General features: G+C 36.2%; 1 protein-coding gene and 1 pseudogene across 2 annotated transcripts in view; one reads left to right on the top strand and one right to left on the bottom strand.

Annotated features, from left to right (window-relative positions):
* The window catches only part of ZFR (zinc finger RNA binding protein), an 84201-nt gene that overhangs the window by 10832 nt on the left and 47921 nt on the right, over nucleotides 1-25448 (bottom strand). For both annotated transcript variants that reach the window (XM_039256410.1, XM_039256411.1), the window contains 4 exons: nucleotides 24981-25131; nucleotides 21935-22076; nucleotides 16279-16376; nucleotides 15318-15413 (listed from right to left, as the gene is read on the bottom strand). In XM_039256410.1, coding sequence (XP_039112341.1) covers nucleotides 15318-15413; nucleotides 16279-16376; nucleotides 21935-22076; nucleotides 24981-25131 — 487 coding nt within the window. The remainder of the gene's footprint in view (nucleotides 1-15317; nucleotides 15414-16278; nucleotides 16377-21934; nucleotides 22077-24980; nucleotides 25132-25448) is intronic.
* On the top strand, nucleotides 2589-3987 carry LOC120248181 (annotated as a pseudogene).

Raw genomic sequence — 25448 nt, 5'->3', positions numbered from 1 at the left:
GCGAGATCATGACCTAAGTGAAAGTCGGACGCTTAACCGACTAAGCCACCCAGGCACCCCTCATTTAGATTTTTAAAACTTGAGACATAATTCACAGAACATCCATTCTTTTGAAGTGTAAAATTCAGGGGCAATTGGGTGGCTCAGTTGGTTAAGCGTCTGACTTTGGCTCAGGTCATGGTTTTACAGTTCATGGGTTCGAGCCCTGTGCTGGGCTCTGTGCTGACAGCTAGCTCAGAGCCTGGAACCTGTTTCAGATTTTGTGTCTCCCTCTCTCTCTGCCCCTCCCCTGCTCACGCTGTCTCTCTCACTCTCGGAAATAAATAAAACATTAAAAAAAATTTTTTTTTAAGTGTTGAATTCTGTGGTTTTCAGTATACTTACAAAGTTGTTCAACCATAATGACTATCTAATTCCAGAATATTTGTATCACTCCCCGCACCCTCAATCTCCGTACCCACTCGCTATCATTCTCCATTCTCCCTTTCCTCCAACCCCTGGCAACCACTAAACCACTTTCTATTTCTACAGATTTGCCTATCCTGGACATTTCACACAAATGGAACAAATATAAAATATGGCCTTTTGCATTTTGTCATAGTTTTTACTGAAATTTAAAAAGTATGACCACCAATATAACATTCAAAGAAACTTAACAGATAAGAACTACAATAAAGTCCTTAAAATGATAATGAAGTTGGGGCACCTGGGTGGCTCAGTCGGTTGAGCATCTGGCTCTTGATTTTGGCTCAAGGCATTATCTCAAGCTTCCTGAGATCAAGCCTGTGTTGGACTCTGTGCTGACAGCACGAAGCCTGCTTGAGATTCTCTCTCTCAAAATAATATTAAAAAAATGATAATGAAGCTGAAAATACCTTAGTCAGAATCCATTTTTACTTGTGTACCTAAGAAGCTTATGGAGTTATATAATCAGATTTACTATACCCACCTATTCACCCCAAGGCCATTAGTGAGATCTTTTTTTTTAATGTTTTCATTTATTTGGGGGGGGAAGCATGCGCACGAGGGGAAGGGGGGGGAGAGAGAGAGAGACAGAGAGAGAGAGAGAGAGAAAGACAGAGACAGAGACAGACACACAGAATGTGAAGCAGGCTCCAGGCTCTGAGCTGTCAGCACAGAGACCAACAGGGGACTCAAACCTGTGAACAGTGAGATCATGACCTAAGTGGAGTTGGAACTTAACCAACTGAACCATCCAGGTGGCCCATTATTCAGGTCTTTAAGTAGGAATAACCAAACTGGACATGTGAAGAAGCAGTCCCAAACAAATCAGGAATAAATTATAAGAAAGATGGAAGTTTAAAGAGACAGTACCCTATTAACAAGCACAAAAAGTGATAGCTGGCAGCATGAGACTGATTAACAAAAATGAAAACAGTGAATGTTCATATGATAAATGCAACTCACAATGAAAAAAATTAAGACGGTTCAGTTTACTTGGAAGAAGAATGCAGGAAGATGTTTAAGACATTTTGTTTTTTTTTGTTTTTTAAGACATATTGTTTTAAGGATTTCCATTTAAAAATTTTTAGCATTTAAGGGGAACCTGGGTGGCTCAGTCAAACGTCTGACTTCAGCTCAGGTCATGATCTCATGGTTTGTGAGCTAAAGCCCCACATGAGGCTCTGCGCTGAGAGGAAGGAGTCTGCTTGGGATTTTCTCTCTCCCTCTCTCTTCCCCTCCCCCACTTGTTAGTTCTTTCTCGAAATAAATAAAAAGAAACTTAATTTTTTAAGACATTCAATAGACTGAAATCATTGAAGAGAATATCAGTATCATTTACTTTGAACTCCTATGCCTAGTGTAAGTAGCCAACATGTAGAAATTACTCAGTAAATGTTTAGGAAACAAAATATTTTTGAAAATAATGTGAGAAGGGGAGGGGACAGGAAAAAAAAAAAGAAAATAATGTGAGAAGAATCCTGGTGATAAAAGAAATTAAGGGTAATAATTATCAAAATTACTGATGCTATGCTTAAAATACAAAATTGAGTCAGAGTCAGAGGGCAGGCTGGCTCAGTCAGTAGAGCTTGCTCTTGATCTGAGGGTTGTGAGTTTGAGCCCCACAGTGGATGTGGAGATCACTTAAAAATAAAAATCTTGGGGCACCTGGGTGGCTCAGTCAGTTGAGCATCTGACTCTTGATTTTGGCTTGGGTCATGATCTCATGGTCATGAGACTGAGTCCCATGCTGGGTTCCATGCTAGGCATGGAGTCTGCCTGGGATTCTCTCTATACCTCTCCCCCACTAGCTCTCTCAAAATAAGTAACAAACATTAACAACAACAACAACAAAAGACAAACCATGTAGCCTTGATATATCAAAAAAACTTAAGGAAAGTTAGGTGTTACTAGAAGAACACAGGATGTAATATATACAACGGACAAATGTTAATTGACTGTTGTTGGTGAGGCTTCCTATGAGGAGCATGCTAGTAGTAGTTAAGGTTTTAGGCAGTCAAAGGTTATACATGAATTTTTAATAACTGTATGGGGATTGGTGCCCCTAACCCCTGTACTGTTCAAGGGTCAATCGTACCTCAAATTTTTATTAAGTACTTTTAGAAATGTTAAGAGAAAAAAAGTATCAGATAATCAGCCGTAATCTTGGTATGGCAAGATATAGGGTGTGTTTCAAGTAATTCAAAGTTTAATCAAAATCTACTTATTAAACTTTAAAAAAAAGGATTTATGATTTTTACTTGTAAATAAAGGTAGAGACTAATTAGAAACCAATAAGGAAATAAATTATTTATGGAAAACCAAAAGTCTATAAATACCCACAATAAAACTAGGTCAGCTACCTGCCTTCTGAGATCAATTGCTATGAAGTAAGCAATTTATATTAATTTTCTACAGAACATGGTTACTTTCTAAGCAGATGTTTATAGTTGGGAAAGCAACAAAAACAGTATACACGTGATTTATAAACTCTGAAATGTATACATTTGAAAGTAAAAAGACAACATCAAAGATGAACAGAATCAAATCAGAGAAATAATATTTAGACTATAAAGGATCTCAGTAGCTGAAGTTATGTAGTGAGAAAAACTCTCCATATTAAATGATTAGAGATCTATAATTTTAATATTTGCTTTAAAAACTACTCATGGGGGGCCGGGGGTGCCTGGGTGGCTTAGCTAGTTAAGTGTCTGACTCTTGGTTTCAGCTTGGACCATGATCTCACAGTTCAGAAGTTCAAGCCCTGCATCAGGCTCTATGCTGACAGTGCAAAGCCTGCATGGGATTCTCTCTCTGCCCCTCCCCTGCTTGCTTGCTTGCTTGCTCTCTCTCTCACTCTCTCAAAAGAATAAACTTAAAAAAAGCAAAACAAAAAAAAACCCAAAAGGGCAAAAAAACAAAACACACATGCATGGGTTCCTTTTTGGCATTTAAGATGCTGAAGTGAGGAGATGTGGATGGGTCCTCCAGTGTAAAATTCCAGATTTCACTGGGTCTTCTAGTAGGAGCCACGGTCAACTGTGCTAACAATACAGAAACTAAAAAACTATGTATCATCTCTATGAAGGGGATCAAGTGACGACTGAACAGACTTTTTGCTGCTATTGTGGGTGACATAGTGAGGGCCACAGTGAAGAAAGGCAAACCAGAGTTCAGAAAGAAGGTACAACCAGCAGTGGTAATTTGTCAATGAAAGTCATACCAGAGAGGTATTTTTCTTTTTTTAATGTTTTTATTTTTGAGAGACAAAGCATGAATGAAGGAGGGGCAGAGAAAGAGGGAGACACAGAATCTGAAGCAGGCTCATGACTTGAGCCGAAGTCAGATGCTTAACTGACTGAGCTACCCAGGCGCTCCGATGATGTGTTTTTCTATTTTGCAGATAACATGGGGGTCACAGTAAACAATAAAGGCAAAATGACAGGCTCTGCTATCACAAAAGCACCTGCCAAGGAGTGTGCAGACTTGTGGCCCAGGATTTCATCCAATGCTGGCAGTACATGATTCTTTAGTATATTTGTTAAAAAAAAATAAAAATTATTTGTCCCCCAACCCAAACCACTTATGAAGTCTATTTCCCCTTCTCATCTCTAGTTGTATTAATAATGCTTACAACGTGGCAAGCATCATGCTAACTAAGCATTTTATTTTTCATGCTAAGCACTTTATTTTTTGAAATATTTATTTCTGAGAGAGAGTGAGTGAGTGAGAGCAGGGGAGGGGCAGAGGGAGAAAAACACACACAGAATCTGAAGCAGGCTCCAGGCTCTGAGCTGTCAGCACAGAGCCGGATGCGGGGCTCGAACCCACCAACGGTGAGATCATGACCTAAGCCAAAGTCAGACGCTTAACTGACTGAACCACTCAGGTGCCCCATGAACTATGCACTTTAAATGCATGATTTCATTTAATTCTCATAACGAGATGTTGTTTGTTATATTCCCAATTGTATATCCTTTATCAATGGGTGATCCAGACCAATAACTAGTTTCCTTGGAAAGTTCCTTTTAAGATTTTAATTATAATTAATTAATTAAGCAGGCTTTACACCTAGTGAAGAGACCAATGTGGGGCTTGAACTCACAACCCTGGGATCAAGACCCAATCTGAGACCAATAGTCAGATGCCCAGTCAACTGAGCCTCCCAGGGCCCCCTAAAAGATTTTAAGTAGTTTCTACACCCAATATGGGGTTCAAACTCACAATCTGGAGATCAAGACTTGCATGTTACTGGGGTGCCTTGGTGGCTCAGTTGGTTGAGTACCAACTTCAACTCAGGTTATGATCATGTTGTTTGTGGATTTGAGCCCCACATAAGGCTCTCTGCTGACAGCTCAGAGCCTGGGGCCTGCTTCAGATTCTGTGTCTCCCTCTCTCTCAGCCCCTCCCCAACTCATGCTCTGTCTCTCTAATAAAACTTTAACAAAAGAAAATTAAAAAAAAAAAAAAAAAAAAAAAAAAAAAAAAAAAAAAAAAAGAGTCGCACATTCCACTGACTGAGCCAGCCAAGTGCTGCACTGCTAAAAAAAAATACCTTATAAGACCGTGGAAACACAGATACTTTCATTTGGTGGCAGTGTAAACGGGTAAGCCCTTTTTAAACATACAACTGACAAGGTCAAAGATTTACAAGAGGACTATTAGATTTAATGTAAGCACAAAAAAACATCTAACATTAGAAGTTTGGTTAAATAACAGAAATAATAGCAGTTATCCTCTTCATTAAAACTACTGCTCACTGAGTGCTTAGTATAAACTAAGCACTATTCTAAGCTCTTGTGTACATTAACCAATTTAAATCCCCATGATCACTTTTGGGTGCAGGTAGGACTATTATTCCCATTTAACAGATAAATATATTTGTAATAATAAAACAGGACTTTATGAATACCATTTACAACAAGCAACTGTACATACAAAAACCACTTCTATATTCTAGTTGATATAGATTAATATGGATACATGCATGACAGACTTTCATTCTCAAATCCATTTGCAAGATGTTATATTTTTGTATTATATTTATGCAGTAATACCTTATTTCAGACTCAACAATCCTTGGTAAAAACGGTCATTCTTGTGAGAAAAACATTTTTAGTTTTTGGTGATCAGGGGGTGCATGTGTGTCTAGATGGTTTTTGTTGGGGGGTAGCTAAGTGCTGTATTATTATTTTTAAACTAAACTGAATGACACAATACACTTCAAGTATAATTTGCTGATTATTTTGCAAGCTAAGATAATGTTATGCCCTGAATGTCAAGGTCCTATTGTTTAAAAATTCTTCACTGTTCTAAAAGTGACAGACAGGGGGCGCCTGGCTGGCTCAGTCAGTAGAGGATGTGACTCTTGATTTTGGGGTGGTGAGTTTGATCGAACCCCATGTCGGGTGCAGAGATTACTTTAAAAAAAAAAAAGTGATAGACAGGAACTCTCTTACTACAAGCCACCACCACTAAAATCTAAATTACTTATACTCTTGTAAAAAAAACAAAATACGTAGAAAGAAATAATCACGTATTTCAACAGCTATTTGAGCACAAAGCAGAGTTACGGCAGTTCTCTCAGCCTCTTCTTTGAGAATTGTCCTTTAACATTTGACAGATCTTTTTTTTTTTTTTAAAGTAAGGTAAAATTCAGCAAGCCTGGGTGGCTCCACCAGTTAAGTGTCCAACTCTTGATCTCGGCTCTGGTCATAATCTCAAGGTTCATGAGTTTGTGTCTTGTGTTAGGCTCTAAGCACAGAGCCTGCTTGGGATTCTCTCTGCCCCTCCCCCACTTGCTCTCTCTCAAAAATAAATAAAAAATTTTAAAAAGTCAGGTAAAAATCATATATATATTTAATCAAGTACTTTAAAGTGAATAATTCACTATGTTGTGCAACTAACACTCCTATCTAATTCAAAACAGTGTTATAATTTCAGAGTAAAACCTCTTATCCATTAAGTAGTTTCTCCCATTTCCTCCCTCCCCCCCCACGTCTCTAGAACCCCATCAATTTGCTTATTCTGGATATTTCACACAAATGTAATCATATAATGTATCTAAGGCTTCCTTCACTTAACATAGTATTTTGGAGATTCATCCATGTTGTGATAGGTCATTCTTTTGTAAAAATATTCCTTAACCTCATATATACTGTTCAGAAATAAAATATATAATAAACATAAAAAAAATTAACCATATGCCTTTTGCAAATTATAGTAGGTATACCATTCTAAAGGTGGTTTCAATACTACATAGCAACTCTGATGCCAGACAAACCTGACAATAGCTCTACCTATATTTTCTTTACTTCATCAGCATGGGTTTAGGACCAAAGAACTACTCTGAAAGCAAAGTACCATTTTCAGTGCTGACTGTAGTGTAAAGGAAAGCCTAAATACAGGCATTGCTTAAGATTTACTCAGATAATCTGAATGCTAAATAAAACTGACAATAAAGTTCATAAAAACTTCAAATTTCTTTTATGAAATCAAGAAAAGTTACTCCTTGCTTAAGGTGATAGTACAAAGCCAAACTTCACCATCTCTGGCCAACTTATGATTGATTAAGAAATATGTTACAACAGACACCACCGAAGCAAAAATGTAACAGCTTCAAACAAAAAGAGGAAAAAGTCAGTGAAAGAACTTTCCAAGAAATTGAGTGCTTTGGGCAACTTTCCATGGAGCTCCTAACTTGGTTCTCTAAAGAAAAGATGGGGGTGGGGTTTGCAGTTAGTGAAAAAAAATCTCCAAAAAGTTTTAGCAATAGCTTTCCAACCCAGAGAGGTAGATATAACAAGTCATATTGAAGGTAATCCCAGAAGAAATTTTCCTAAACATAATAACCCCTTTTACCTCCCCTCCCATCTTAACAGAGAAAGGAACAGAATTCACTATCCTGAAGACTCTTGTAGAAGGGAGGAAGGGGAAAAACAAAAAGAATCCTAATTATCCACACCTAATTATCTCTAAACAGACATTTGGCTAACATGTAGTTTCATAAAAAGAAAAATAAGATAAGACCTTTTAAAGGAGTAAGGGTAAGGAAAATGTATTACCAAGGATGGCTGTAAACTCTTAACACAAGTGTCCCAAAGCGGCTTCACATTCCCAAACACTCTGTTGGTTCAGGAAAATGGAAGTAGTTTCTCCAAGGAGATGGTAAATAGGCTCAGGTTTAAAAAAAAAAAAAAGATTCTGCATAGACAAAGGCTCTAGGTGTCCACCCTGGGTTTGAACACTAAAGCCTGAAGGTGTGTCAATGGAATCCACCTCACACAACAACACATTCAATCAAGATACAGTAGAGAGCACAGCCTATGTCTGCAATAAGGCTGGATACAGCAAATCCATGTATCTTTCCAATGAATAATCCTCAAAGCAGAGCTCACAGGAGAAGAAAAAGGAAAGGGATTTAAAAAGGCACAGATAGGTTCAAAGACAATTTTTGTTTGGATGTTGTAGCACAAAAACAATTTTGTAATGGAACTCACAACTAAGCATATGGAAAAACAAAAACAAAGTGTGACACTCTATATTTGGGTGGAATATATCATGAAAAATAGAGATGCAAAATCTATTCTCATGAACTTTGAATGATGTTCATGTGTTGATACAGGTTCACTGCTTGCAATTAATGTACCCTCCTCTGATGAGGAATATTGACAGGGAGGGAGTGAATGTGTGAGCAGAAAATCCCAAAACTACTCTAAAAAAATAATGCCTATTAAAAAAAATTTTTTTAAGTCTGTTCTGGAAGCTCCTGGGCGGCTCAGTCAGTTAAGCATCCAACTCTTGATTTCAGCTCAGGTCATGATCTCACAGGGTTTGTGGGGTCAAGCCCCATGTCAGTTCTGACAGTGTGGAGCCTGCTTCGGATTCTGTGTCTCCCTCTCTCTCTGACCCTCCCCTGCTCATGCTGTCTCTCTCTCTCAGAAATAAATAAAACATTAAAAAAAAGTTTTAAAAAATAAAATAATTACAAAGATAAAAAATACACAAGACAAAGGCAATTCAACATAAGGAAAACTGGTGTCCTTAAAGTAGAGAATCCTATTAATAAAAGACGTAATGAGGAGAGCCTGGGTGGTTCAGTCAGTTAAGTGTCTGACTCGTTAGCTCAGCTCAGATCACAATCTCACAGTTCAAGAGTTCATGCTCTGGTCTGGCTCTGTGCTGACAGCAAGGAGCCTGCTTTGGACTCTCTCTGCCCCTTCCTGGCTTGTTCCCTCTCAAAGGCTCCACACTACCAGCACGGAGCTGGGCGCCGCAGGGCTCAATCCGAACTGACCTGAGCCAAAATCAAGAGTTGGCTCCTTAACTAGCTGAGCCATCCAGGTGCCCCAATATCTTACTAAGAACACCTCTTTAATGTGCCCATATATTATAAAAACTGTATATATCAGACTACAAAGCAAAAGTTTAAATTCCAAAAATTATAAATAGAACACTTTTATCATATTACAATGCTATAAAAACTAGAGCTTATTTACAGAAATAAAAGCAACCCTCCTTCAATCACAATGAATTTAAAAATTCCCTCAACACCATTCTGTTTAAAGAGACTGTTAAAACAAATTTCCGATTATGTGGAAAATAAAAAGAAAATATTGCATATATAGCCAAAATCTGTGTTAAAACCTCTACATAATTAAAGAGTGAATGAGCGAGGGGGGATGGGTGAAATAGGTGCTCTGTCTTGATGAGCATCGCGTGATGTACAGAATTGTTCAATCACTCCATTGTACACCCGAAACTAATATTACACTGTATGTTAACTATCCTGGAACTAGAATTAAAAAGAGTGAAACAAGTATCCATCTTAAGAAGTCTGTAAAAGAATAAACAAACAATAAATAAATCCGTCAACAAATAGAAAATTAGAGATGAAATGAGAAATAAATAGGAAAATGGTATGTCTGGCAAATAAACCCAAGGAGCTGATTCGTTGGGGACAGGAAAAAATAATATGAAAAGTAAACCACTGCCTAAAGAAGACATTTTTAAATATCAAAATACTAGGGTGCTTGGGTGGCTCAGTCGGTTAGCTCAGAGCCTGGAGCCTGTTTCAGATTCCGTGTCTCCTTCTCTCTGACCCTTTCCTGCTCACGCTGTCATTCTCTCTCAGAAAGAAAAAAAAAGAGAGTCAAAATACTGACATTCTTGTGTGTTTTAAATAATCAAAATATTGGTGTACTTTTGTTATATGTACATGATTTCTAAGATCAGTCATCAGCTGAAATAGACACCTGGGTCAAGGGCACCTGGGTGGAGATGGGTGAAGTTAAAGGAAGCAGAAAGCAGAATGACGATGTATAGTGCATATACTTTTATATATACTGAAAAACTGAGGGGCACCTGGGTGGCTCACTTGTTGGGAGTTCGGACATCAGCTCATGTCATGATCTCACAGTTCATGACTTCGAGCCTTGCATTGGGCTCTGTCTGAACTGTCAGCTGTCAACCTAGAGCTTGGTTCGGATTTTGTGTTTCCCTCTCTCTCTGCCCCTCCCCTGCTCAAGCTCTTTCTCTCAACAATAGAGAGAAACATTAAACATTAAAAAACATTAAACATTAAAACATTAAAAAAACATGAAGTTAGGTAATGCTTAATACAATTTTATATTAAAATGTATTAATTTTATTATTAAAATATATTAAGAATTTAGTGAATTCTGACCACAGATAAATATTGAAACAACCATTTACATTCTGCTCCTATATGGTAATTACAATTGTTGGCTAGTGTAATCAAATGGAGAATGACAAAGAAACAAGATAATAATAAAATGCTGCAAGTATTTAAACCCTGAGAGAGCAAAATTCTATCTTGTGAAAATGCTACCCCCTTTACTGAAAGAGACTGGGAAATAGGTGTCTACTGCTCTTTGAGCTTCACAATGTCATCCAAAGACAACAGGAAGAAAGATGTCAGAAAGTTGGCCAAAAACAACAAAGGTTCAGTGAACAAATCTAGGGGCAAGCCAAAAAGAAGTAGTCCAAAAGCAAAGTTTGGGACAAGCTCAATAACCTGGTCTTGTCTGACAAAACAACGTATGACATTCTGTACGGAAGTTCCCAACTATAAGCTTATAATTCCAGCTGTTGTCTCAGAGAGACTGAAGATCTGAGGTTCTCTAAGCACAACTTATTAAACTGGTCTCAAAGCACAGAGCCCAAGTAATTTACACCAGAAACACCAAGAGTGGATGTAGATGCCTCAGCTGCTGTTGATCATGCATGAACAGATTCCACCAACTGCATATTTTGGAAAATAAAGCTTTATTAAATTAAAGAGAGAGAGATTGAGAAATAATATCATCAGACAGTAGTAGTTTGATTCTATTAAAACTGTTGCAAGTTCAGAGAAAGAATAAAAACTCCCAAACTGTTTTTATACCACTAGTGCATTATTTACTCTCTTTTTTAAGTGAATTATTAATTCTAAATCTGAAAACGAGGACAAAAATAAAACTAGAAAAAATTATGTCACACACAAAAAATTCCTAAATAGACTATTAGCAAATAGAATTTAATAGTTCATTATTATTCTCATATATATGAGAATCACCCCTGGAATGCAAAGCTAGCTCAATATGAGATCATTTATTAGTATAATATACAATGCTGAACAGACTGAAAGAAGAAAAACTATACATTCAGGTCAATAAATCCTGACAAATTATCTGATAAAGTTCAATTTCCATTCCTGCTGCTGTTTTTTTTTTTTTTTTAACTTTTTATTTCTAAGTAGGCTTCATGCCCAGTGTGGAGCCCAATGCAGGGCTTGAACTAAAAGACCCCAAACTGAGATCAAGTGTCAGATGCTTAACCTACTGAGCCACCCAGGGGCCCCTCTTTACTTTTTTTTTTTTTTTTTTTATCATGTAAGTTCTATGACCAATGTGGGGCTTGGTCAACAGTCCAAAATCAACAGTCATATGCTCTACAATAAAAGGCTAACCACCATTGTAATTAGTAATACTTCACACCCAGAAGCACTTTCTTTTATTTTTCCCAGAAGCATTTTCAATACAATTATGAACATAGCATACATGTAGAGTATCATTTCTTTTATTCCTTATTTATTCTACAAGTATCAATCAATTAGAAAAGAGAAAGGCAAAATATCATTTATAGTTGTTTCTAAGATTAGAAAACCCAAGAATATCATATTACTAATAAAGAAATCCAGTCAAGAAAAAAATATTACAAATAAATACAGTCAAGTAGCAGGTTGCAAAATTAATACCAAAAGTTAATCACTTTTATATATTTATATATTTATATATATATATATATATATATATATATATAAACAAAAACTGGAATAAAATGTGAAGAGAGGGGGGTCTCTAAAAGATAAAGTACGGAGGTACAAACAACCAAATGCAAAATTCAAAATGCACACAATCTATTCAAATCTAAGCAGGTACACAGAATTAACTTCAGTAAGGACATCACATACTCTTGGCCAAGAAAAGTCAGTAACATAAAGGTGATATTTCCCAAACTATTAATTCAGTGAAGTACTACTTAAAAAACATGAGAACTCTGGAGAAACTGAACAAAGCTGTAGTCAAGTTCATTTGGAAAAACAAACATGAAAAAAGTCAAAGAAATTCTTCTGTGCAAGACGATGTTTATAATGAGGGGCAGAAAAAAAATGGGGGGCAGAAAATAGCTTGGGTGGCTCAGTCAGTTGAGCGTCCAATTTCAGCTCAGGTTATTATGATCTCATGGTTTGTGGGTTCGAGCCTATAGGGCTCATCGCTGTCAGTGCAGAGCCCGCTTCGGATCCTCTGCACCCCCCTTTCCTGCTCATGTTCTCTCTCTCTCTTTCTCAAAAACAGGTAAACATTAAAATAATTTAAAAAAATTTTTTTTAATGTTTTTATTTCTGAGAGAGAGAGAGAGACAGCGTGAGCAAGGGAGGGTCAGAGAGAGAGAGAGGGAGACACAGAATCTGAAACAGGCTCCAGGCTCTGAGCTGGCTGTCAGCACAGAGCCCGACGCGGGGCTCGAACCCACGAACCGTGAGATCATGACTTTAGCCGAAGTCAGATGTTTAACCAACTGAGCCACCCAGGCGCCCCTAAAATAAATTTTTTAAACATACTGAGCTTCAATAGTTAAGAGTTTAGTACTATAGAAGAAAACAAAACAGACTGAGTAATGAAAGACAACTGCCAAAATGGACCCACAAAAAAGGAACTCTGGTTTAGGACAGTTTCTCAACCTCAGTACTCTGATAAACAAAACTGTCTCCAGATATTGCCAAATATCTCCTGGAGGGCAAAACTGCCCCTGCTTGAATACCACTTGATTTATGATTAATGGTGGTATTTCAAATTGGGAGTTGGCATAACAGATTTCACTGTTAATTTATTATTATTTATTTAAAATTATTTTAAGTTATATAATCTTTGTCCTGGTAAAAAATTAAACATTACAGATATCTATCATAATCATCCCTTTCTCTTAGTCCTCAGAGATAACTGCTATTTTACATTGGTATACATCTTCTCAAAGCTTTTGTTACATATTTAAAAAAAATAATACACTGTGGAAAACATAACTTTTTAAGAGTTTATTTACTCTGAGAGAGAGCAAGCGAGAGAGAGTGAGCAAGCGTTGAGTAGGGGAGGGACAGAGAGAGAGAATCCCAAGCAGGTTTCACACCTGCCAGTGAAGCCTGCTGGGGGCTCAAACCCATGAACTGTTGAGAGCATAACCTGAGCTAAAATCAAGAGCTGGACGCTCAACAGACTGAGACACTTGGGTGCCCCAAAATATAATTTGATGGGGACGGTGGGGGAAGGTTTCAGAAGAAAGCATGTGTGAACTATTTTTTTTTTAAGTTTATTTATTTTGAGGGGTGCCTGGGTGTCTTAGTTGGTTGACCATCCAACTTTGGCTCGTGTGATTGTCTTGCAGTTCGTGAGTTCAAGCCCTGCGTTGGACTGTGCTGACAGCTCAGAACCTGGAGTCTGCTTTGGTTTCTGTGTCTCCCTCTCTCTCTGTCCCTCCCCTGCTCGCGCTTTCTCTCAAAAATAAACATTAAAAAAAAATTAAAGTTTATTTATTTTGAAACAGGGGGAGAGGGAGAATCTCAAGCAGGGTCCATCCTGTCAGCGTGCAGCACGCCCCTGGGCTTGATCTCAAGAACTGTGAGATCATGACCTGAGACGAAATCGAGCGAGACGCTTAACTGACTGAGCCACTCAGGTGCCCCATAACTTATAACCTAAAATACAAGAGGATTTTATAAGCAGAATAACAAAACCCAGAAGTTGTAAAATATTAATGGTTAGAATTTACAAAAATTTTAAAATTCTGATACAGCAAAAATGATCATATAGTTAAAAAGTAGATTAAAAACTGGGAAAAATTATTTTTGTTACAGATAAGACTATTTTCTTATAAAAAAGAGTTAATATAAAGAAAATGTTGAGTAACAATGGAACTACAAATTAAGAGAAACATAATTACAAGTGCCAGCAATCACTCAACTCACTTAAAGAAATGTAAATAAAAAAATGAGATACCATTTTGTATTTATTATATTGTTAAGTAATGTGATGATATCGCAGTTACTGAGGGTGTGAAGGATATGATCAATCTAACAGTTTTCACATGTTTTCAATGATCCAACTTTCTAATAAATAGTTAGCACATGTTCTTTGACTTTGGAATTCTAGCCCTAGCAATTTATCACATCACAAAAGGTTGACAGTACTATAATGAAGATTTAATGACAAAACACTGCAAACAACTAAAATGTCCATCAAATGCATACAATACCAGCTTAAATAAAATTTGGCATATCTATACAAAGGGAATATCACGTAGCCAATGTAGAGAATAAGGTTGATTTGACTGTGACCTTCTTAAAAAGAGCTCCAAGGTGCATTTTGTTAAGAAAAATGTAAATAATGTAAATAGCACGAACACCCCTGTGTTTAGTAAAATAAAATTACATGAGTAAAGTAACCCAGGGGTGCCTGGGTGGCTCAGTCAGTTGAACATCTGACTTTTGATCTTGGCTTGAGTCATGATTTCACGGTTCATGGGATTGGGCCCTGTGTAAGGCTCTGCACTGTTAGTGCAGACACTGCTTATTAGGATTTTGTCTCTCTCTCTCTCTCTTTCTCTCTCTCAAAAAAAAAAAAAAGTAAAGTAACCTGGCTATTCAATTCTCACTAACCAACTCTGGAATCAACAGTTCCAATTATATTTTTAGTTGAAGCCTTCTCTATCTAAATTTTTGCTATTGAGGAACCAAAAAAGCTCCAACATCAAAGGGATACTAGTACTAAAATAAGAACATGTATGATGCATAGGCATGCACTTTTTTCCTGGAAGAACCCACAACAAAGGTTAGACTTTCACTTTTTGATGCCTTTCTGCATTATCTGAATTTCTTAACTTTACATACTTTTTAAAAGTCTGTATTTCTCAATTCTTAAAATTTTAAACTTTTGCACATCCTTTTAAGAGAAATGTCAACAGAACACAGCATAGGGAAATAAATAGCTTATTTTCAATCTTTGTATCTTTATGTAAGTAAAAGCCAACTAATAATTGCTGTTATTTTAAAAAAATAAACACTGTGAGAAGACAAAAGGGGAGGGGGAGTAATACAAAAAGAAACAAGTGCGGTTCTTTGAATAGTGAAATCTTAGAAAATTAGACACTCTATGATCCCTAGGATTTCTCACTAGAGAAGGAAAGAAATTATATTTAGCAAATGAACATAAAGTTGATGATTAAATGTAAGAGATTATAAAAACAGCAGAAGTATTTCCTAAATGTTTATATTTCACACTGCAAACTTATATACTACTCACCCAGCTTGGAAAATCAGACCAAGTAGGAACTCGCTGACAGAGGTCCCGGAGAATACGTATGATAATCACACAGGACTGCAGACCATTAGCTCTAGCCTTGAGGGCAACACAAAAACCAGGTGAATTAATCTTAGAAATAATGAAAATATCCCTTGATGAAAAAAAGTTAAAATACCACTGTTCAATGGAAGCTCAGGTAAAAATAACACAAAAATAACCACACTTAAAATTGGATTCAATGAGCTGCCATTTACAGCAGTATTTTATGCCAGGGTTAGTATTTAAGAGCTGGTATTTTAGGTCAAAGTAAACAGATTATACAAGAATAATATTTCTTGATCCCCTGTGAACCTTGACCTGTGTCATTTGAAACAGTAAACTTAAAAAAAATATCTGCCTACATTAGAAATAAAAGAAAAAGTAAAGAGCTAAAAAGTTTGTCTAGGGACTGAAAGGTTAAGGAAATCTGTTTGGTTTCCCTTCTGTGCCTTTGCATGACTGCAAAGTCACTAAACCAAACAGCTGCTTCCTCACCTTTCACTCCCTACACTTATTAACTTAGAGAAAGAGGGGAAAAAAATCTTAAAACTATACACAAAGCTTTAAACACATATTCCATTATTTAAAGCAAAAGTTATCTGCAGCCTTATGGAATATAATATATATACACAAACATGTGATGTTCCTAAACAAGTAAACTTTAAATATAGCCACTAAAAATAAAAATAAAAAAACCCAAACTATAAAACATCCCCCAAACCTAAGGTTATTGTCAAATTAATAGTAACTGCAATAATGCAGATCTTCATATCCAGCTTTCTATGTTAACATATTTTCTGAAATTTAATTTAAAATAGTATTGCTTGGGCAATCTTTTGAAATGTTTAAGCACAGTTAAACATGTTGTACTGAACTACTCTCTCATAAGGCTACAAGAAAAAAGTAAAATGATGTTCCGAACCTGGAACCACTTAGCGTGGCGTAGAGCAGCCAGAGCGTCAAGGCATTTTTGCCTGTCCAAGACGTCCGGTGGGTCTTTCACCATACCCGAGGTTACATCTAAAATGGATTGAATTGGCAAAATGCAGTGAGGAATGGGTGTTTGACCAGGTGAGCAAGACACTTCCTTAAAGTAGCATCAGTGTCACATGAGCCATTTGAGAGTTTACCTGACATTAATGTACCCAGAGTTATTTTCAACAAATTTACATAATCCAATGTGAAGATCAAAAGGAGAATTTAAACTCTAATTAAGAAATATAATAATTTCTGCAAATATAAACCCTTCCCACTGAAACAAGATGAAAAGGAAGGATTACTGGACACAGCGCACCAGCACAAAGACAAGACAAGAGGGAACACAAAAATCCACCTTAATAAATGAAGAGTTTATGATAAACTATGAAGTTTGTTCTACTGAATGGTCTAAATGGTCGTATTTTATTCTGGGGCTCATACAGCAAAGAACTAATAATAAAGATGGATTGATCAAAATAGTAATAATCATAGAGAAAAATGAAGAGTCAAAGATAGGCATTTCTAAGAGATCAACACTTTCTCTCCTACAAGGAAATTTTAGCTTCAAAGGGAATATGAAATGCTCTTTTAAAAAGTTACCATAAAATATTCCAAAGAATAACTGCAGAGAAACAATGGGTAAAATGGAAAAGGGCAATAGGAACCAGCAAAGTTAAACAGAATACATATAGAAAGGAAGAGAGGCAGTAAGCAGAATGCTCTGATGACAGTATGTATGGTCTAAATTATAATAACTGATTTTAATCAGATTATTGTATTAAAACATAAATCAGCTATCCAAAAACTTAAGGAGAAAATCTGAACCTAGGGACAAGAAGGTTAACTTTATATTTATGATAGCTGGAGGGCCACCCATGTATTCATCCATGCATATCTGTGAAGTGTGTATAAGAATAACAGCATATCTGCTAATCAAACTATTCAAAATATAAACCAATCTAATTCACAGCTCTTGGGTGATTTTAATAGTATAAATATTTTCTAAACACAGGATAATTATATACCAGACAAGTAGTCTCTTGAATTTAACATAACTTTGATGCTAAAGTGCATCAAAAATATGGGATATGTAAGATAGAAGTTAGGGGCGGCTGGTGGCTCAGTTGGTTGAGCATATGAATTTGGCTCAGGTCATGATCTTGGAGTTCGTAGGTTTAAGCTCTCCGTCAGGCTCTGTGCTGACAGCTCAGAGCCTGGAGCCTGCTTTGGATTCTGTGTCTCCATCTCTCTCTGCCCCTCCCCTGCTCACGCTCTGTCTCTCTCTCTCAAAAATAAATGGTAAAAAAAAAAAAAAGATATAATTTAATAAATCATTGAGGGTACCAAAGAGTATGAGGGACAAAAGAAATATATGATAAAATAAATTAAAGATGATTTTATTTATTTAATGTTTTATTTATTTCTAGGAGAGAGAAAGAGAGAAAGAGAGAGAGAGAGAAAGAGAGACAGCATGAGCAGAGCAGGGTCAAGAGAGAGAGGGAGTCACAGACTCTGAAACAGGCTCCAGGCTCCGAGCAGGCAGTCAGCACAGAGCCCGACGCGGGGCTCGAACCCACGAACCGTGAGATCATGACCTAAGCGAAAGTCGGACGCTTAACCGACTAAGCCACCCAGGCGCCCCAATTAAAGATGATTTTAAGAGGATATGTCCACTTTAGGTAAGTTATTTAACTGTATACTTTGTATGAGCATTCAGTTATCTTAACAGGCACTTGTCCTGGGTTGCCTGGGTTGCTCAGTTGGTTAAGCAACTGACTCTTGATTTCACCTCAGGTCATGATCTCATAGTTTGATTTGTAGGGTTGGGCCCTGCGTCGGGCTCTGCACTGACAATATGGAGTCTGTTTGGAATTCTCTCTGCTTCTCCCCTGCTCTCTCTCATTAAAAAAAAAAAAAAAAAAAGACACTTGTCCTTATTTTGAATAGGTTAACACATAAAAAAGCTTATTTTTAAAATGATATAGAAATATCTCCACTGTCTGGGCTTTCTGTTCTTAGTTCTTGCTCCTCAAATAATCAGATGATGCAGATTTTTTTGAAGACATGTTAGAAGGGCTATTTACAGATAATCAAAGAACATTATGCCACACTCTGAGAATTAATACCGAAGGAGAAATCTGAGTGCTAAAAAGATACTATCAAGATAAAATATTAGTGATTAAAAAAAAAGTGAACAGGGCACCTGGGTGGCTCAGTTGGTTAAATGTCCAACTTTGGCTCAGGTCATGATCTCAAAGTTAGTGAGTTCGAGCCCTGTGTCAGGCTCTGTGCTGACAGCTAAGAGCCTGGAGTCTACTTAGGAGTCTGTCTCCTTCTCTCTTTGCCCCTCCCCTGTGCACACTCAGTCTCTCTCTCAAAAATAAACAAACATTAAAATTTTTTTAATATATAAAAAAAAAGTAAACATTCTTAAAACCTGTAAGACCTACCACTAAAGTCAGAGACATACTGACCATTAGAAATGGGGCTATTCTGAGATAAGGAAAAGGAACACAGGGAAGCACAGTTAACTAAAGAAGTAAAAAGAAAGAAAAAAAGAAACAAGAAACCACTCCTCAAAGCAGAATTACAGAACTGCTGAAGGACCCTCTTTCCATGTCCCTTATTTACATTATTTGCTAAAGCTAGAATGCAAATAGGTGACAATGTGCAATCTCTTTCTAAAAAAGTTTCTGAATTTCTAAATGTTATTTTCACAATGTTATAATTTCCAACAATATGTAAGAAATTTGTCTTTTAGTACACAAACATTCGTAACTTTGAAAATTTTAATGACACAATTTCAAAGATGCCAAGACACCTATTGCAATTTAAAAACAAATTAAGAGCTGTAAGTAGGAAGTTTCTGTAAAATTTAGAGTGTGGATTTTTGCACCCATTTTATATTTTAAGTGGATTAACCCCTTAGATATACTGTACTAAACACACACACACATAAAAAAAAAAAAAAATCACACTTGTTGCCTAATACCCAGTTAACAAAATAAAATTCAGTTAATTTATTAAAAAAAAAAAAAGCAAATTCTTACCCTACATAAATGGATTTCATAAATTTTAAGGGGTTAATCACCAGTTAGAAGACATGCTGTGTCCACACTATTTTATGATTAAAAGTTAATGGGAATGTATTAATTTAAATTAACACGATTATATAAAATACATAACCCACCCACAACCATTTAAAAACTAGTGTGAACACTGCTCAATTCTAGAATAGACAAAGACAAAACAAACAAAACAGCCACACAAAGGACAATAAATGCCAGACTCTGCATCCAAAATCCCTCCTTAATCAAATGGCAGGTGTGACACTGAGCTTTTGAAAACCTTGGTCAAAAATCCTTCCGATGTCTTGGCAGCAACCCCTGACAGGAATCAATCCCCTCTGCTAGAAGGCTTTGGACCGGGCCTGATAAGCTACAGGTGGAAGAAAACACACACAATACTTGTCTTGCTGCAGAAAAGACTCTGTAGCAAGGGTTAGAGCATTTCGAACATTTCAAGCTTCAAGTCAATTAACTGTTAACATTTAACTGTCAAACACAGTACCATAAAAAGATCTGCCATGCGTTTAACAGTTATTTGGGCAATTTAATGATTTATTTTAAGTAACTGAAGGATAATTTTTGGTATTAACCAGGACCGTTAAAGAGGCTACCACACTGCGCAAGGCTTGAGATTTGTAATTGCTCTTCCGGCAAAGCCTTCCTTACCCTCTGGACTAACTCCCCAAAGCAAGCTATAGGCTTTAAGTGATTTTAAGACACAGAGCATTGGGAGCTGCAGTGAGAGAGAATACATACCGTTATTCTGCAGCAAGAAAGAAGCAATCTTCATAATGAAGCTAAAGACATAGTTTACTGCAGTTATCTGCAGCAAGGAACACTCTATCAATGTTTCTACACTTTTTGCACATCCAACTTTTCAGCTCAGTGTCTTCAAGTAAACTCTTCCAATTTTAGACTGATCATTTCTCTCACCAGAGTATTTATGAAATCCAGAACAGTAATTCTAACTCAAGTCTGGGTCAGACAAAAATATAATTTTGTTTCCTTTAGAAGAGATAGGTTATCAAAGACTACCACAAACGCGATATGAACTTTAGACTTTTGCAAAATAAAATGACTTGACATTGCACAAATTTAACTAAGACTAAATATAATTAGATAAAATGTGCTCTGAAACAGTTAAGTAGTTATATGACTGTAAGTTCTTCCTAAATATAGCAACTTTTATTTATATCATATTAGATTTTTTCCCCCAAATCTTAAGGGTCATATGTTGCATATGAATTGACCAGATTGACTCAGGAACGGTTTTTCTATCAATATCCACAGCCAGACCTTGAGTGGAAACTCATGTTCATATAAAAGATCCTTTACACCAAACCATTTTTAAGATGCAAAGCTTTTACAACATATAAGCTCTGATATGGTATACATATCAAGTATTTAAGATGAGACATGTCTCTCAATGACCATATTTTAAATAGTGTTCTCTTCCTGGGTTGTGGAAAGCCCAGTGCCTTAAAAAAAATGCTTTGCTGTAAAAAAAAAAAAAAAAATTTTTTTAAAGGGACAGCAACTAAGAGCCTAATGATGCTATTTTAGACAAGTTAATTTTAGTATTTAATATATATTATTATTTTCTCCTCTACTGTATCACAAAGAAATATTAGTGTAGACTGTATGTAACTCCATACTCAACAAGTTAAGATGTACAAAAACAACATGAAAGGAAACAAAGTAAATTTTATCTGACCCATAAAACAACAGAACCAACATAAGGCAGACACTGACCATGCTTTTTCGCTTAAAAGCTTTGGAAGCTTTGAAAATGTTACAGAACAGTCCCTAAAGCAACATTGCTGGCACCAGCAGGATTTCATATTCTACAATTGTAAAGTAAGTTTAAAAACCCTGAATAGTACTAGAACTTACTAACTACACCTACATCATTTATTTTTCAGTATCTCTAGTACAATATTGGGATCAAAGGCCCAAATCTACATGCATTAGGATGCTCTGCATTTATCAAAAGTCTCCAAATGAAAGAGCAACCTCAGAGAACTAGAAATATTTACCTGAGGACAAGCCAAATCCATGATTACACTTATAACAATATCTCTTAAAGTTTAAGTAATATAAGTACTTAACCAATTTTATTTCTGAAACTCTCTTGTCTTTTTTTAATACAAGACAAGAATATTCAGAACTTAACAGAAGTTAAATTTGTGGCCCCTTACTACCAACATTTCTTTAATTTTTTTCATGTGTCCACTATGTCAGCAAGAAAAATTTTGAACTTTTTTTTTCCAGAAATCTGAGGTTAGCAAGAAAAGAAAAAAATTAGAAAATCAACAATACCGTGAGTGTTTTATACAAAAGTACATTACTAAAAAGAGGATTTACTTTCTGGCAAGTGATCTTAAGCAAAACTGGTTGCTATAATAAGTCAAATCTATCAAATTCATATTTAATGCCAGCATGTTGCCTTCTAGGGCTTAATGCCATCTTAAAGAGTAGGTAAATGCAAAAAAAAAGTTAATAGGAAAGTAGAAAGTTTAATGGCTTTCCAACCTCCTTCCCTCATGTTCTCTTCTCGAATAATTGGAGAGGTCAGGGTGATAGTGACTTGCATTTTGGGTTCCACACATGAATTCAAAATTATTGCCGCTTCAGACACAGCACATTTTATGTCATACTTCTCAGGACTTATAACCTATGTAATAAAAAGTACAAACAAATTAGCTGGATCTTTTACATTATCAGACAAAGCGGTTTCATTATGGATCTTTCATTTTTTCACTACCCTAAGCATTTTCTTCTATTTTTTTAAGGAAATCCTGGGGCGCCTGGGTGGCTCAGTCGGTGGAGCATCCGACTTCAGCTCAAGTCATGATCTTACAGTTCGCTGAGTTCGAGCCCCGCATCGGGCTCTGTGCTGACTGCTCAGAGCCTGGAGTCTTCAGATTCTGTGTCTCCCCCCTCTCTGCCCCTCCCATGCTCATGCTCTGTCTCTCAATAATAAAAACGTTAAAAGAATTTTTAAATAAAAATAAAAAATCTGGGGTGCCTGGGTGGCTTAGTCGGTTAAGTGTCCGACTTTCGCTTAGGTCATGATCTCGCGATTCGTGGGTTCGAGCCCCGCGTCGGGCTCTGTGCTGACTGCCAGCTCAGAGCCTGGAGCCTGTTTCAGAGTCTGTGACTCCCTCTCTCTCTGACCCTCCCCTGCTCACGCTGTCTCTCTCTCTCTCTCTCTCTCCTAGAAATAAATAAAACATTTAAAAAAATAAATAAATAAAAATAAAAAAAAATAAAAAATCTTATTTTTAAGCAATCTGTACACCCAGTGTAGGTCTCGAACTTACAACCTCAAGTTCAGGAGTTGCATGCTCTACCAACTGAGTGAGCCAGCCTCCTCTACCTCAAGCATTTTGTAAGTAGAGAATATATGGGGCACCTGGGTGGCTCAGTCAGTTGAGTGTCTGACTTCGGCTCACGTCACGATCTCACAGATCCTGAGTTCAAGCCCCACGGTGAGCTCTGTGATGACCGCTCAGAGCCTGGAGCCTGCTTCGGATTCTGTGTCTCCCTCTCTCTCTGTCCTTCCCCTTTACACTCTGTCTCTCAGAAATGAATAAACGTTAAAAATTTTTTTTTAAGAAGTAGATAATATACTGTAACTTCCTCCAAGAAGCCTTGCAATAATTCAAATATCACTAATTTCTTACTACACTTTCCTTTTAGAATTACCATTATTTGTATCATGACCTATTCTGATATGTCCTTCTTAGATTATGAACTCTTCTTAGATTAGTTATTAGTAACAGAAACACTGCTCTATTTATTACTGTACCTTCCAAACAGCATCTGGGTAGCTAAGTACTTGTACATTTGCAGAATGTGACTGAAACTTAGGAGACCTGAACCTGACAGAAGCATATTCAACCTTTCCCATTGTAAACTCTGTGAAATCACCAAATCTGTATTTCATCAGAGAGCAAAAAGTCTTAATTAACATCCAGAAAAGCCAGAAATCACTGCAATTTGGTAGATATTTAATAAGCCCCAGTTTATATTAATGAATATATATTCATTATATCATATTTATATATTAATTTATAATATAAATATTAAGACTACAGAAATTATACTGTTTATGTTTATAGTACAGTATCTAAATTCAAATTCCAGCTGTTATTTTACTAGTGATGTGAACATAGGCAAACTATTTAACTCCTGTTCCTGTAAAATAGGGACTGTAATTTTACCTAACCTATAGAATTGCTGGAGAACAAGATGAATTAACTACATAAAGCACTTAAAACAGTGCCTAGACATACTAAGTACTATATAAATGTCAACTCTGACAATGATGATTACGAAGAATTAATTCTATTTCTTTTGTTTATCCACTTGTATATGTATAGACTGACTTTGAAAGAGTATTTTGCTTTTAAGCCCAACTGGTTATTTCCCTAGGATGGATCTCCTGTGTTGTAGTTTTATGAAGTATCACAATTAAGATCAAGATGTTTCTTGGAAGTTACATAATTCTCTCAAGGTCCTCAAACCTTTTCCTCCCTCGTCCCCCCGCGCTCCGCTGCCCTTGTAGCCTCAACAGTGGGATAAGAAGCAGACACACAATGCCAATTCTGCTGGCTCCTAATATACTTAAAAGACTCATCCACAATAAGTCACTACTATAAGCAAACAACAGTTAAGGGTCAGAGTTGTCAGAGCTTAAAGTTCTGTAGTGTGCTTCAATATCCCTCTTGTTACCAGTTGCTCTGTTGTGGTCAGGTACTATGTATTCTGACTCACTGCTGCAGACTACCTATCACCAACGAAATGTCAATCCTTGGATTTAGAATGTCTAATTAAAATGCAACGTTTTGAAATAAATTTTTTACACCGAATTACTCAAGAATATTTACTTTAAATCTTAACCTGAGATTCTGACAAACTAATGTATAAAATTTTTTAGAATCCAAACTTGAAACAAGAAAAGTTTGCTTTTGTATGACAAGAAGGAGATTTTCTAACTGTGCACTGCCATAATTTAATAGACAAAGATAGGAGAAGTAATTCCTATCATTGTAAACACAGAAAATCAAAACAAACAACAACAACAAAGTACACGAAACACAGTAAAATGGAGGAAATTCAAACTGGAAAGGCTATGTCTCATTACATTATATCTTATTAAAAACATATATTTAATTATACAGGCAAAAGATTTATGAATTTCAAAAACAAACTTGCAATACAGGGGCCTTGTTTAAAAAAGAAAGAGAGAAAAAACATTTCTATCCTGTAACAACTGCCTTCTCTCTTATGCTTCAAATCTTGGAAAAAGAACAGGAAGAAGACATGTGCTAAAATTTAACATTTTTAAATAAATTAGCAAGATGACTTCATGTCAAATACAAGCACTATAAAACCTAAAAAGACAAAGTAGAAAATAGTTCTATCAATTTGAACAACCAAGCAAAAAACCCAGTATGGGAAGTCAAGCCAAAAATTTAAAGGCTGGCTTAGGTTTAGACTAAAGCACAGTTAGTCCTGCCAAAAACTTCTGAACTAGACAAGGGGTAAAAATGAACATTTCCATAATACTTACAGCAAGCTGTTTGGGTAGGTTTTCTGCAATACGGCTTAATAATGTCTTTGAAGGTTTCTCAGAGCACAGCAAAACAAGGTTGACATTTCTATCTCCTCGGAGAAGTAATCCTTTTGCCAATACTCCCACTCGCAACACTCCTTTTAGAGCTCTGCAGTGAAATCAAATTATATTATGACATTTCTCTTCTCAACCAGAGCCATGATAAGATCTACACAATAGTAAATCAAAAAAATTTTATACTATTAAAAGTTTCATCAACTACGTATAAAAATGAATTCAATATTATTAAGAAGTATACTTTATTTAGATAAGAAATATGGATAAATAAATGAAGAGCTAAGTTCTCACAGGGACAATTTCAAAGAACATTAACATTTCTGTCTCATTTTATAAATTAGTATAAGAGTCATGTTTAATATAAAAATATTTCCAAATGGTAAAAGGAAAATGAGAGGTTACTAATCA

The sequence above is a fragment of the Hyaena hyaena genome, unplaced genomic scaffold, assembly GCF_003009895.1.
Source record: "Hyaena hyaena isolate Hyena2069 unplaced genomic scaffold, ASM300989v1 scaffold_577, whole genome shotgun sequence".
In the NCBI taxonomy this organism is placed as follows: Eukaryota; Metazoa; Chordata; class Mammalia; order Carnivora; family Hyaenidae; genus Hyaena; species Hyaena hyaena.
The sequence above is the reverse complement of the archived record's forward strand: the minus strand, read 5'-3'. Positions and strand labels throughout refer to the sequence as shown.